Raw genomic sequence first — 15,214 nt, 5'->3', positions numbered from 1 at the left:
CCCCGTCAACACGACACAGGAAACCCATCCCTAGGTGGGATTATCATCACATAGAAGGGCCCCAATCCAAGTCCATTGCCAGAGCCGATTCCCCTTCATAGACACCCTGTAGGACGGGAGGAGTGGTGCCAAGACTCAATGTTTTGGGAAGCAGACTGCCACAACTCACTGTCCCCACCTGCCCCTGGCCCTGCCCCAATACACACACATCTTGGGTCAGTAGCTCAGTGCCTCTCCACTGCAACCCCAGGGTTCCTACCTCAGACAAAGGGCTTAGGATTTTTCCCATACATATTCTTTGGAGGCAGATTCTACCCCTCACAGCCCCTCCCAGACAAGGTTGCTCCTCCCCCCCGTAGCCATTCGTCCAATCCCCTGCGCTCCTCAGAGTGCGTTATATATTCAGGCGGCAGGCGCACTTTTGGAAATCCAAGTAACTTTTATTGAGGCAAAGGGTAGTACAGTGTCAGACAGCACACCCTCCCTCTGGAAAGTCTGCAAGGCTGCATCGTGGGGGCGTGGGGCATGGGAGAGTTCCTGACCAAAGATAGCTGCTTCAGGGGAGCGTGAAATACCACGTGGAAGGAGTAGGGGAACCAGAGAGGGACTGCCCTTGCTGTCTGCTTCTTATCCCCTTGGACCTTCCCTCGAGGGGGCGTGGTGGAGGTACTGGCTGTTCTTAGTGGCTGGGTTCAGGCACACGTGTGACTAGTGCGCATGCCCAGGCTGACCTGCACCTGCACCTAGGTGACCTTGGTCTGAGCATGCCCATCTTTGGATGGTCCCCACAAGTGTCTAATGTGTGGCCGATTGCTTTCCAACTCCTTTATTGTGGCATGGTCAGTTACATTTTGTTCAGCGTTGGCATTCGGTGGTGCCCCCCCCCACCCCCGCAATCTTCCTACCTATCCAACGCACAATCTCAATTTCCTGAAGATCCACCCAGTGACCTGTGAGAGGTGTGCACGTGGGGAGGGGGGAAGAAGGAGAAGGAGAGAGTAATGTATTGTGGTTACTGTGGGGGATGAGGTGGTTTCCATATCTCCAATCGCCCCAGCTGTTTCAATCCATGAAGCGCTTCTCCAGTGGTTCTTGACGGCTCCCTTCCACTCCGTCGGTCGTCGGGGTGTACGGGCTCCCTGTGAAGAGCCACGCTGGCTCGCACAGCATCCTTGAGTTCACCTTGGCTCTAGGTCACTTCCCAGGTCTGCAGACTCTGAGGAAGAGAGACCTATAAAGCGGATCCAGGCTTACCTTCCTCCACTGCCTCCTCCCAGTGGTCCTGGTGGTTGGTGGCGGCTGCTAACCTAAAGGTTGATGGTTCGAACCCGCCTGGTGGCACCGTGGAAGCACTGTCTAGAGCAGCAGTTCTCAACCTGTGGGTCGTGACTCCTTTGGGGGTCGAATGACCCTTTCACAGTGGTCGCCTAAGGCCATCGGAAACACATCTTTCTGATGGTAGGAACCGAGAGACCACTCCTCTATCCATCTCCAGGCGGGTCCACCCACATGCAGATATGCCCCCGTACGAGTACCCCGTGTGCAGACTGTTACCCATGGTACACTATGCTTCAAGATAAAATTTCATTGATTTGTCATTAGAAAGAAATATTTCACCATACAAAATGACATTGTTTTTGTGATTCATCACTTTGCTTTATGTTCAATTTGTCGCAATGAAAATCCATCCTGCCTATCAGATATTTGCATGACGATTCTTAACAGTAGCAAAATGACAGTGATGAAGTAGCGCCAAAAATAATGTTCTGGTTGGAGGTCACCACCACATGAGGAGCTGCATGACAGGGTCTTGGCATGAGGAAGGTGGAGAACTGCTGCTCTAGAGGGTTGTGCCAGTAAATGCATCGGAAATCGGACTGTATCAGAGGCAGTTGGGTTAAACCCTCTCATTTGATGTCCTTTAGGATCCATTTAAATTTGTTCTCGTTTTTAATATCTCCTACTTTCTTTTCGATCAAGGGCTTCATCTGTTTTACCTTGTTATTGTTAATATTTTTGGCATTTAAAAAACCCCAACATTTTATTAAGGGCTCTTAACAGCTCTTATAACAATCCATACATCAATGATGTCAAGCACATTTGTACCTATGTTGCCATCATTATTTTCTAGACATTTAAAAAAGTCATCTTATTGGGGAGCTTAGACAGCTCTTCTCACAATCCACCCATCCATCCATCCATCCATCCATCCATCCATCCATCCATCCATCCATCGTGTCAAGCACATTTGGACATAGGTTGCCATCATCATTTTCAAAACATTTTTTCCTACTTGGTCCCTTGCTATCAGTTCCTCATATTTCCCCTCCCACCCTTGATAATTTATAAATTATTATTTTCCATGTCTTAAACTGACCGGTGTCTCCCTTCACCCGCTTGTCGGTTGCCTAGTCATTTGTTTTCTGTTAAGCCCTTGATGCCACACCCTCACCCCCACCCCCACCCCTCCCCCAGTTTTGTTTCTGCATGGTTTTCTGCAAATGAAATCCAGGAGAGGTCAATCTCCCGGTGCTCTTGTTCACTCTGTAGGCCTTTCTGGTGGTTGGCTACACGAGGTGATGCCTGGGGGTGGGTCCCGTCCCCTGTCCCAGGGTTGAGAGGTGTCAGAGGGACACATTTTTAGAGGTTCCACTGGTCTACCAGGGTGCCAGCCAGGGAGTTTTTTTTTTCCCCTTTCCCAACTGAGTCCCTGGGGAATTCCAAAGAGAGACCGCCAGATGGCAGGGGACCTTTCTGGGTCGGAATAAATCCATGTGTGAGCATGTGGGGCATGGGGGGTGGGTGGGGTGGATACAGCAGTTCTCAGGTTGCAGGCGTGAGACTTTGATCTTTCCATCCCGAGTCTATGAGCCCTCGCTCACCTGGGGCCTCCTCATCGGGAACTTCGGCACAGCTGGCCCTGTGGGAGAGAACCCCAATAAAGGATGGGATCGATCAGAAAACGAACGGTAGGGCACCGCGGGACGAGCGGAGCAAAGTCAGAGCAAGGGTTGGGAGAGGCTGGAGGAGAAGGTCAAGGCAGGGCTGGGCTTGCTGGTCACCTCTGGTGAATGGAGCAGAAGTTGAGTTGGAACATGCAATGTGACAAGAATATCTACCTCTCGGTGGATTCTCCAGGTGCTGAATCTGTTCAAAAACAAAGCAACAAACGAAGGGTTCTATCATTAGGTAAATGAGGAAAAGTAAAATCTTTTACTTTCCCCTCGAAGGGAGCCCTTGGGTAAAGCTGCTATAACCCCCAGCGGCTCCAGCGAAGAAAGACGAGGCTTTCTGCCCCTGCAAGAGTTGGTCTCGGAACTCCACAGGGGCAGTTCTGCTCTGTCCTATGGGATCCCGATGAGTCGGAGTGGACTCAATAGAAGTCAATTTGGTTTGGGTTTGGGGCCCCTCTGCAAACAACCGACACACCTGTTGCCCAGGGTGGATTTGGGCTTCTGGCGCCCCGTGTGGTACCGCGCAGAACTGCACGCTGTGCTAAACACCAGCCGGATACCCCGCTTGCTGTTAACACTCGGGGTGGGTCTGTCCCACAGGGTATCCCAGGCTGTCCCCTCGACTGAAGCCGACTGCCACGGCTTTCTTCCGCAGAGCGACCACGGGTTCGAAACGCCGGCCTTTCACGCAGCGTCCAAGCGCTTGATAGCTGGGCCACCTCGTTATGCTTTGCTAAAGGAGGCTGCCCACCACAAGCCCAGCAGTTTGAAACCACAAGCCCCTCCGAGGGAGAACAATGAGGCTTTATACTCCCATCAAGAGTTCCAGTCTCGCAAGTCCACAGGGGTTCCCCTGCCCTGTCCTGTCGGGTCGGAATCACACGATGACGGTGAGTCTGGGCTTGGTATTCTTTGCTGAAGGAGCCCCAGTGGAGGAGTGGGTTACATGATGGGTTTGAACCACAAGGCAAAAGGTTCAAAGTCACCATTCACTCAGAGGGAGAAAGATGAGGCTGTCTGCTCCCCTAAAGACTTACAGCCCCTGAAAGCCACAAGGGGCAGGGCTCTGTCCGACAGGGTCACCGTGAGTCGGAATCAATCCATGGAAGTGAGTTGGGAGGTCTCTTTTTTGTTTTTAACACCACCACTGATTCTGGTGGTGTCGCCATTAGGGTTAGGCTACTGTCCAGCCCAAATCCGGATGGATCCTAAGGGATAGCTGTGTCATTGAAAGGCAGAAATAAAAAGGCAGACAGAAGTATTGGGGTGCTCACCTCCTCCATGATGCCAGTTCCAAGCAGGAGAGAGAGAGAGAGAGAGAATGTATTCTTACACCAACGTCTAGAGTCTCGGGGCATGCAAGCCCCCCAACCACAGACACCTACCTACGTAACAAGGAGGGCAGTATCTTATCCCCCTGGAGCGGGGAGTGCACTAGCAACTCGGCTGCTTCTCTGGTTAAAGCTGCCAGATAGTCACTAGACATGTGCTTCGAAGGGGTCACTTTAAGGCAGCACGATGACCGGAGGGTGCTGTGGGGACAATGTTTCATTAGGGGAGAATAAAGAATCTGTCCACAGACACGCTCTTCCCGGTCCTCAAATTCCCACGGGTCCACAGTTAGAATCCGCTAGCCTCTCTACAGGAGAAAGAGGAGGCTGTCTACTCCCGTGAAGAGCGCCAGCGTCGGAAACCCGCACAGGCAGTTCCTCTCTGACACAGGTCACGCTGAGTCGGCGTCAACTCGACGGTGGTGAGTTGTTAATGGTGATTCGGGAACTCTGGTGGCACTATGGGTTAGGCATTGGTTGGGCCGCAAACCACAGGGTCCACAGCTCGAATCCACCGGCTGCTCCCGTAGGAGCGGGGCAGGACGAAAGACGAGGCTTTCTGCTCCAGGAAAGATGGACAGCTTCGGGAATCCACAGGGTCTGTTCCCCCTGACTGACAGGGTCCATAGGAACCCAAGTCGGCTCAGGGGCAGTGGGCGTGGTGTGATTGCTCTTGGATGTTGTTGGGTCAAGCCCACCTTCTGGAGACCCCGTGGGACAGAGGATGGTGGCTGTAAATTGGAAATCCACTCAGTGGCCGTGGGTTTGCTTTGCAGTTTAGGGGGGGGGTTTCTCTGCTGTGACCAACCTGCGATGACCCCCCACCCCCACTCCCCAATCGTGTGCAGAGTGGTACTGTTCCCCGGAGATTCCTGGGCTGACTTCTGTATGGAGGCAGGTCACCAGGCCCTTCTGATGTGGCACCTCTGAGCGGCTTTGCCCTACCAGCCTCCCAGCTGGTAGCAAAGCACTGAGCCATGTGGGCCACCCAGAATGGCAGTCAGCGGTGTGAAATGGAGAACCGGGAAGAGAGCGCAAGCGGACACATTCTCGGCGCTCACACTGAAGGAGTCTGGGAGGAAGGAGACTCTCATGGAGGGAGGCCTTCACACTCCTGAGTTGGAGATTGATCTCAGTCACGTTCTCCTACCTAAAGTTGTTCTCCATTAGGTCCCCTGTAATAATGCCAATCCTATGGTGCTGCCTGCAAGCACATACATGTAGTTGCTACCTTAGACACTTGAAAGTTATCTGCTTGGAGGCAATCTGCCTGAAGGTTATCTGCCATCAAAAGCAATCAGACCAAGCAATCTAACCTAAGTAGGGCCCATTCCTTTCTGATAAGGATCATAGATGGTTCCCCTGGAGAAGAGCTCCGGGCACTTAAGGCCAAGCCAGCTCTGAGTTGACCAAGGTCAGGCTGCCATCATAACTTTAGAATCCGCATATCTTGTTACATAGATACCTTCCTGTCACATGTATTGCTCTAGTACCTCTTGTGGGTATACCCCTAGCTCATCCCTTTTCTCTAATACAACCCTTTCCTGTTACATAGGTGTGACATGGCTTGCCTGCCTGAGATCATATGCGCCTGTGAGAGAATACATGCCTCCCTCACTCCGGTTCTGGTTGCATGGAAGAGGTGAGCCCTTGCATGCCTTGCCTGATGTCTCTTTAATTTACCCCTCAGTGACACAACCACCCCTGGACCCATTCGGTTGTGGAGGCTGGTCCCCCACAGTCAGAGGGGCTCACGCTTGTCCACACTCACTGTGCTGGGTACATCTGTAGATGAGGAAGATGAAGAGGAAGAGGAGCACAATGGAGATGCAGGTGAACACCGTGACAAAGATGAGCCGTGTGCTGCCTGGTGGAGGAAGGAAGGGTCAGAGGATCCGTTTGGTCCCTGAAAGGCACCCGCGACAGTTTGGCAGAATGCGGACCAGAAGCCAGGAGCATACTGCCTTCAAGTCTTGGCCTTACTACTTCCAACTGGGCCTCCCCATTGCTTTAAAAGCACACCAAATTCCCATTGTCCTTGCCTTTTCCCAGCTGTCACACGGTATCATGAAAGAACACGCTTGATTGAGGAATACCCCCCAAATTCCATTAATGCTGAGTCAATTACAGCTCATAGCCACCCTGTAGGACAGAGTAGAACTGCCCTGTGGTAGTTATATGATGTCATGTCAACTTGAAGATCTATAAACGTGTAGGGGTGGAGTTTAGCCTGTCAATCAGATTAACTGGTAGTATCTCCTTGTGGGCATGGCCTTCTCATAAGGAGGGACCTGGGAACTTCCGACCTCTCTCTTCTTTCACCTTCCTGTTGGCTGACCCTGGTTACTACCAGAGCCCTGGAGATGCTTCCACCGCCATTGAATCCACCAACCTGTGATCTTCCTGCATTCTGCATCATTGCATGTGGCTGCATGAGTCTCAAGGGGGATTTATGGACTCATTTCGGACTTACGGACTTGATTTGCACTGGGCTGGGATGTTTTCCTGATAAATAATTGCTTCTTGATATAAAGCTCTTCCTTCCTTCTTTCCTTGCTAACTTTCGTTAGAAAGCTCTTTCTTCCACATATATGTGTGTCATGAATTTGTTTCTCTAGTCACCCCAGCCTAACACAGGCCACAGAGGGGTTTTAAAGCTGTAACTCTTTACAGAAGCAAACAGCCTCAACTTTCTCTCTGGAGTGGCTGGGGGATTCGAGCCACAGACCTTTTAGTTTGCAGCCTAGTGCTTAACCAATGTGCCAGCAGGCTCCTTGATGTTGACTCTACTCACGAGGATACTTATAATTGTTTACGTGTTAGTGCCTGGAGGTGGGGGGAGTGGGGCACAGGGAAAAGAAAAGAAATACCGAGTCTACTCATAACAGAAGCGTCTTGGGATGGGGGGAGAAGAGCACTAGAACTGATTGTGATTATACAACTCATTTTAAAAGCGATTTAAAATGGAAGTATATAATATGTGAATACTATATCAAGAAACACACAGAAACCAAACTAGGCCAAATGGTGACATAGGTGAAGGGGAAAGAGTTGTTGAGTGGGAGCCATTGAGTTTATGTCAATGGCAGTAGAATTTGGCAAAGGCTATCAATAGTGGTTGTATACCTTGAAGAGTATCATCGATGACACTGAACGGTACATGGAGAAGTTGTGGCATTGGAGACTGTTCTGTTGTGTCTATTTTTGCCACAGTTAGAAAATAAAAAATGACCTGAATAGCAATGAGTCCGAAGAAGAAGAAAATGTCCGAGAGTTGAATGAGGTGACAGTTGTACAGCTCTTCTGGATATGATGGAATTACTGAGTTGTATGACATGTGGATGAGGTGCTGGTCAAACTTAAAAAAAAGAAAGAGTGCACACACAGGAGACTAAAAAAAAGAGAGTCTTGTGGGTCAGCTTCCTGCCACAAACCTGAACAGCTACAGCCTGGCTCTCCTGGATGTTGGGCATCTGTTGGTAAATCTCCTCCCTCCTGCGAGGGTTTTCTGGGCTGTTATCTTGACAGGAGCAGGTCTCTGGGTTGGTTCAAACCACCTATCTTTTCATTAACAGCTATGCGCTTAACTGATCATCGTGGTAGACCAGAAAAAAATAAAACCAAACCATCCATTAGTGAGGAACCTAAACCGTCAGATCTTGGAGCAGAAGGGAGGGAGGTCAGGGTTTGGCTGAGAATTTGAAACCACAAGCCAAGCCACTGGGAAGCTTGCCAAATCAGCGCTGGCTTAATGGCAGTGTGCTGGGTTGTTGAGTGTGAAAATCGACCCCTGGTGGTGCCCTGTGTTGGGCGGCTAACCACAAGGTCAGCCGTTTGAACCCACTAGCCGCTCCTCAGGAGAAAGATGAGGCTGTCTGCTCCCGTAAAGAGTTCTAGTCTCAGAATCCCCCAGGAGCGGCTCTGCTGTGCCCTGTAGGGGTCACTAGGAGTTGGCATGGACTCCGTGGCAGTGGGTTTCTCTTTAAATCGTCATCAATGACTGCTTTTCATGTCTTCCGAAGAGAGCACGATTCTGGCTCAGAGAGGTGGACCTATTTTACACCAGCCTGCAGCATCTATGTGGAGGGCGTGAGACTTAGAACCCAGGACGGTCTGACCTCCCAAACCCTCTCTTTGCACCAGTAGACCCTCAGAGGGGAATGAATGACTAGAACCATGCCCCTGTCCCTCCAATTCTCCGCTCGTTTCTAAAACAACTCCAAGATTCTCAACCCTCCCTCTTAGCTGATGCCATTACCTGGTTTTGAAGAAGGAGTGTCCAGTGCTTCATTTTCTTCTAGAAAACAATTTACACGGTGGTGGTTAGATGAGCAGGATTATTACCTGGTTCTCATGCATTCCCCTTCATTGTTACCTTCTATTCCTTTCTAATCTCTCTCTTTAATTTTAATAAATAATTTTACTGGGGGTTCTTACAGCTCTTGTAACATGCCCTACATTCATCGTATTGAGAACATTTGTACATATGTCACCATAATCATTTTTCTAAACAGTTACTTTCTATTTGAGCCCTTGATATCAGCTCCTCTTCCTGCCTGCCCTCACTCCCACTTGATAAATTATAAATTACCGTCTCTTTAACAAGCTGTGTGTGTGGCACCCTTGTCACAGGCAACTCAACCCGAGCCATTTGTCCAACAGCACAAGCTCACACTTCCTGTCCCTGCCACATTTCTGGTCCTTCTCATAAGATTTCAAAGTTTTCCAACAAGCTGTCTATCCCACACTTCCTAGACGGCAATAGAGTGTCAACACAACTCGTGTATTGATTTAATTTGAACAGTTTTATTGACAAGTAATCCACACACCCTTCGGTTTCAGTGGTTTGAATATATGAAAATTAGTTGTCCAATCCTCACCACCATCCATTTTAGAACATTTCTTCATTCTTGTACTCATGATTATTAGCTCCACATTTTCCCCTCAACCTTCCTGGCTATAACCCTAAGAAACTATTAACATAGTTAGTGTCTCTAGAGATTTATCTGTCCTGGATTTAGTATAAAGAAAACCATCCACCATCCCATCACCATCACACACACACACACACACACACACACACACACACACACACAGAAAAACATCAATCTGAAAAAACAACAACCCAGAAAATAATAAAAGCTAGAACACATTCTAAATGAATCAAAGGGGAAAACAAATGATATGGTGCCAAAATTTAGCCTATTATCTGCATGAATCCACTTTCTAATGCACTCTCTCTGACAGTAAGGCAGTGATGCACATCCCTGGTCATTGGTTGGAGGGAATTAAGTGGAAACTTAATCCTCTAAATGCGTTTTGGGCTTTCACGACCAGAGCCTTCTGCAAACCCAGTATTCAGAATTTAAGCTCTCGTACAATTCCTCCCTCCAGTCTTGGCTTTTATTATTTACGATCCTCGGATCGTACTGGCTGGTGTGCTTCTTCCGTGTGGACTTGGCAAACACCTCACTTAGATGGATCCTTAAATATAACTTTTATAGGCACCAGGAAACAAACAAACAAACAAACAAAATCTGATGGATGACGATGGATTGCCACGGTGGCTGCAACAACAGGCTCAGGCACAGGAGCAATGGTGAGGATTGGCACAGGACCAGCCAGTGGTTTGTTCTGTTGTGCATAGGGTCTGCATGGGTCAGAAATGGCCCAATGGCACCTAACAACAACAACAACAACAACATCGACATGTCTATCTGTATGGAATCTCTATCTCTGCTGTCTGTGCACAGAAATATCACTCGTGTGTATATATGAAAATGAATGATCTCACATATATGAAATAAACTAGCAATAGATACCCCAAATGACATTCCTGTGATATTTATCCAAACACACACACACACACATATAGTGGAATGATTTCTTAATGCATCAGGTGAAAGTAGCACGTGAGCAGAGGTTGTGTGATAAGACACGCTTGAATTCTAGCGCTGGCTCTCCCACATTCAGACTTTGTCCCAGGTTAGTCTTTCATCGAATAAGAGGAGTTGGGATGTTCTTAGGGACTGCAGCGTTGGTTCCAACTCTGCACAACAGGATGAAACACTGCCCCATCGGCACACTCCTCACAATCGCTGTTAGTTTGAGCCCATTGTTGCAGCCACCAGGTCAACCCATCTCCTTGACAATCTTCCTCCTTTGCCTTGAACCTACACTTTGCCAACCATGTCCTCCTTTTCCTCGGGACCATCCCTTCTGACCACATGGCCAACGTGTACTAGATTTCCTTTTTCCCCATCTGCCGTCACCTGGACGCTCTGCTGAAACCTGTCCCCCATGGATGACCCTGCTGGTGTTTGAAAGAGCGGTGGAAAAGTTCCCGCACTCGGCCACACGTCAGCCACCACAGCGTGTCAGGCTGACGGCTGTGCAGTGCAGAGGAAGCAGTGAGGGAAAAGACCATCCCTAACTTGAAGTTCGATCATGATGAGAAATACTGACTTCAAAGCAAGGCGCCCAGAATCTGACTCTTTTTGTAGGATAATGAGATTTTGACTGTAAGGACTTTTTTCTCACCCCATACACCACCCACACCCACGCTCTGTAACTCAGGCTGTCAATTCGCCACCCATATCCCCCCCCCATTTGTTTTGTTTGTTTGTTTGTTTGTTTTTACATTGCTAGGACTTCTAGATCATGGGTTCTTAAAGGAATACGCACAGCTGTTTGTTGAGGGACTGTCTGGGAGCCCTCCAAGTGTTTGTGGACTTAGAATTCCAAACCCAAACAGACTTCTCCATCATGGAGTCAGCGCTGACTCAGAGACCCCCGTGGGTTTCCAAGACGGTCACTATTGACAGGGGTAGAAAGCACAGTCTTTCTCCCAAGGAACTGCTGGTAGTTCCTAACTGATCACAGCCCCACGTGAAACCACTACACCACCAGGGCTCCTAAGAATTCCAGGTCCACCCCTTTAACAATGACTGTGGTTTATGGGAGGACTGGCTCTCCTGACTTCCTTGCCTCTGGGGTGTAAACAGTTCATGCATCCGCTGTTAACCAGAAGGCTGGAGGTTGGAGTTCACGTAGGTAACACAAGATAAATGGAGGAAGGATCAAAGTGGTCAAGGGTTTCATTTTGCTCGGGTCCCACAGTCAGTGCTCACAGGAGCACTGTGAGCTCAAGAAGATCAACCGGTGTCCTACTGCATTAGGCATATCTGCTGCACAAGACTTTAAAGTGTTGAAGAGCCAGTGTGGGCAACTAACAAATGTCATTCCCGCAGATTCTCCCCTAACAGCTAAACTCCCTTAAGGTGAGCACATGGTTGATTCTGTCTCCCTGGTAGAGGCAGACGTTCTCTGATTACCTCATACCTTCCCCCAATGCAGGTATTGGGTTTTCTCACCTGTGAGGACTTTACTGTGATTACCACCCACCTTGTGAGGTATGTAGATCCTGAATATGCATGACTAATGGCTACTTATAAAAGCCCCCAAACAATAAAGACCTCTCCCTCCGGTTAGGTCCCTGCTCCTCTGGTCCTCTCTCCTCCAGTCCTCCCTCCTCCTGTCCTCTTTCCCTCTCCTTCTTTCCCTCCTTCCCCGCAGTCACTCTCTCCTGCCCTCTCCTCCTCCCACATCCCCACGTGGACCACCAAGAAGGGCTGTGAGGGGAGCATGCTACCATGAAATGTGTCTGACTCCTTTATTTTACTCTCTCTCCTATCTCTCTGATTCTCTATGACTTTACTATAATCTTTATATATTAAAGCTGTACACTTGTGCCTACCGGACCCATGATTATTTGTTAGGGGCTGGTTACCTTCACAAACCAGGTTGTCATTTTGGGCACTAAGATGCACCTGCCCCAAGCCCCGGTGTTTTGGATACCTTCATACGCATGTGAAAGTTGCACCATGAGTAAGGAAGCGTTCAGACAAGCAGATGCATTTGAATTATGCTGTTCGAGAAGAATACTGAAAATACCATGGGCTGCCAGAACAAACAAATCCATGTTGTAAATCATAGTGAGGATGCTGAGGCTCCATCTCATGTACCTTGGGCATGTTATCAGAAGGAACCAGTCCTTGGAAAGGGGCATCATGCTTGGTAAAGCAGAGGGTCAGTAAAAAAGAGGAATATTGTCCAGGAGATGGGTCGACACAGTGCTGCAACAATGGGCTGGCTCAAACTCACAGTGATTGTGAGGATGGTGCAGGACAGGGCAGTGTTTCATTCTGTTGTGCACAGGTTTGCCATGAGTTGGAATCAATTGGACAGTACCTAACAACAAAGGTATCTCAGGGGGGAAAAATCTCCTTCAGGGAGAAAAAAAAAAGGCAATCTTGAAAACTCTCCTTTGCCATAAGACTCGAAGAACCGGATGGTGCCTGGCTACCAATACTGAACATTTTGATCACAGATTGTGTGAAAAAAAATCCAGATCAACATGGGGGAACTGTGGAACAGAATTTCAAATTCTCATGGAATCCAGACTTGCTGGAGCCGCGGAGACTAGGTGAACTCCTAAAACTATGTCCTTGGGTTAGTCTTGAAAACCTAAGAAAAGAAAGAAAAACTATCCCTCGACATCTCCTTTAAACTCAACAGCAATTTAGCACAACGAGTAAGGAACGTCCAGTTTGAGCATTGTGCTCTTTTTAGACAACCTGTGTGGAAGTGAATGGACAATGCCTCTTGACATACTAGATAGGAAGTTCATGTTCCTGTGGGAGGGACGACTCAGAAGAGGAGAGTGAGAACGGTTGCCGGCGTCGAAGAAGGTGTCACCAGCTGGTATGTGTAGAACTTTGATTGGCGCCTGTTTTGCTGTGCATATTCTCAACCAGCACCACAACAAGTCAGAAAAAGAGCCACTCTGTGCAGCCCAGGCAAGATGTGGGTTTGTGGAACCTAGGTGTCCCTGTGATGGAGGCAGTAGTTTCCCTCCAAATAGCATCGATGGCGTGAACATACAGGTTCTGCTTGTGCAATGATGCAGAAGGGAACCTCTTGCCTGTGAGGCCCTCCAGGCTGTGTGTAAAGAGATTGGATTGGCCCAAAACCATTCCCTTTGTCATTCTCTTACCGATTTCTCTTTGTAGAGTTTCTGGTCTTTCAGTTGTTTCCGGTCTCTCATACCCACCTAGGAAACAGAATGCAAGCAAAGAAGTCACAAGGATTGGAGCAGCAGCGAACGACAACAACCTACCCAGCTACATTTTGGAAAGCCACTTGAAGACATTTGTTGGGCGGCCACAGATGTGGCATTTTTATGCAAATAACACCCTGTTCTACAAGGTTGTTTCCACCCAAATGCCACAACCCCTCCCATGTTGGCTTCCTATGTGCTTTATCTGGGTGTGAGCTTTTAGGTGGGCATGTCCTGTGGGAAATACGGCATGAACTCAACGTCTTTCACAGTTATTCTCCATCTATAAGGATTCTTTTCTTTCTTTTAAGTCATTTTATTGGGGGCTCTTACAGCTCTTATCCCAATCCCTACATCCATCCATTGTGTCAAGCACATGTGTCCATACTTTGTCATCATCATCTTCAAGACATTTCCTTTCTACTTGAGCCCTTGGTATCAGCTCATTTCCCACCCCCCTCCCTCATGAACGCTTGATAATTTATAAAGTATTATTTTTTTCATGTCTTACTCCAACCACTAGCGCCCTTCACCCACTTTTCTGTTGTCCGTCGCCCTGGGAGGGGGTTATATGTTGATCATTGTGATCAGTCCCCGTCCCCCCCCAACATTCCCCTTCTCCTCCAGGTATCACTACTCTTATTACTGGTCCTGCGGGGTTTATCTGTCCTGCATTCCCTGTGTTGCGAGCTCTTATCTGTTCCTGTGTATATGCTCCGGTCTAGCCAGATTTGTAAGGTAGAATTGGGGTCATGATAGTGGAGGGTAGGAAGCATTAAAGAACTAGAAGAAAGTTGTATGTTTCATCAGAGCTATACTGCACCCAGATTGACTTGTCTCTTCCTTGTGATCCTTCTGTGAGAGGATGTCCAATTGTCAACAGATGGGTTTTGGGTCTCCACTCCACCCTCCCCCTCATTCACACTGATTTGATTTTTTGTTCTGGGTCTTTGAAGCCTGATACCTGAGGAAACCTTTTCTTGATCTAAGATCTTTGTTTCGCCCCCGCTACCCACCCACCCCCACCCGCCCCCACTGTCTTCTCAATAAGAATGTCAGCTTCTCTTTCCCAGACACCTGGCCTGCCTCCATCACCACTCGTCTAGGACAATAGCTAAGTATCTGGATTTGTAGGGAGAATGGACAGTTATCTGGTGCCAAAATTTTATTTCATTTTCTTCTGAAGGAAAAAAGTCTCATTTTTCAATAGGGAAGGAGTAGAAACCTGACCAAAGCCATGCTATTTTCAGTCGCCTCTTAGGCATGTCAACGATGGACCATAAGTAACGAAGATCCAAGAAGAGTTGATGCCTTAAAATGATCTTGTTGATCGAGAGTCTTGACAATACACCAGGAGTAGCCAGAGAATGACCAAATCTGCCTTGGAAGTACAGCCCAAAGGTTCCTTAGAAGCAAGATGGTGACATTTGAGCTAGCATACTTTGGACATGTCATCCATCCCTGGAGAAGGACATTACTCTTGGTAAGGTAGAGGGAGAGCCTGCAACAAAGAGGAAGCTCCTCGTTGAGATGGAAAGACGCTGGCTGCAAACCATGGCCTCAAACATAGTTGACAAGAGTGAGCATGGTGCAGGACCGGACAGTGTTTCATTCCATTGTACACAGAGTCGCTGTGAGTTGGAGCCAACTCCATCGATTGGAACCAACATCTACTACCACCAACGAAGAGTAGAACAGGAAAGGGATTTGTAAAGCAGCGCAAGTCCACACGGAAGGCTGACCCGAAAACTGGCACCCCCATATTTGTCTTCTGAGACAATGGTGTCGGAGGTTGTGATACAGCGATCTGT

The 15,214-nt window shown here is 48.5% G+C and overlaps 1 protein-coding gene across 6 annotated transcripts in view; it reads right to left on the bottom strand.

Moving 5' to 3' along the window:
* Nucleotides 1-896: 896 nt before the first annotated feature.
* VSTM1 (V-set and transmembrane domain containing 1) overlaps nucleotides 897-15,214 on the bottom strand; it is a 38,459-nt gene continuing 24,141 nt past the window's right edge. For 3 of the 6 annotated variants that reach the window (XM_045292852.1, XM_045292855.1, XM_045292857.1), the window contains exons 5-10: nucleotides 13,341-13,397; nucleotides 8,544-8,582; nucleotides 6,057-6,152; nucleotides 3,120-3,147; nucleotides 2,883-2,920; nucleotides 897-1,216 (exon numbers count right to left, since the gene is read on the bottom strand). In XM_045292852.1, coding sequence (XP_045148787.1) covers nucleotides 1,179-1,216; nucleotides 2,883-2,920; nucleotides 3,120-3,147; nucleotides 6,057-6,152; nucleotides 8,544-8,582; nucleotides 13,341-13,397 — 296 coding nt within the window. In that variant the 3' untranslated portion in view covers nucleotides 897-1,178. Of the gene's footprint in view, nucleotides 1,217-2,882; nucleotides 2,921-3,062; nucleotides 3,148-6,056; nucleotides 6,153-8,543; nucleotides 8,583-13,340; nucleotides 13,398-15,214 lie in introns of all 6 variants that reach the window. The other 3 variants (XM_045292854.1, XR_006680318.1, XM_045292856.1) reach the window with 3 other exon arrangements.

This window comes from Echinops telfairi, unplaced genomic scaffold, assembly GCF_000313985.2.
Source record: "Echinops telfairi isolate 266 unplaced genomic scaffold, ASM31398v2 ScPeMD7_655;HRSCAF=1070, whole genome shotgun sequence".
In the NCBI taxonomy this organism is placed as follows: Eukaryota; Metazoa; Chordata; class Mammalia; order Afrosoricida; family Tenrecidae; genus Echinops; species Echinops telfairi.
This window is presented reverse-complemented; position numbering and strand designations above follow the sequence as displayed.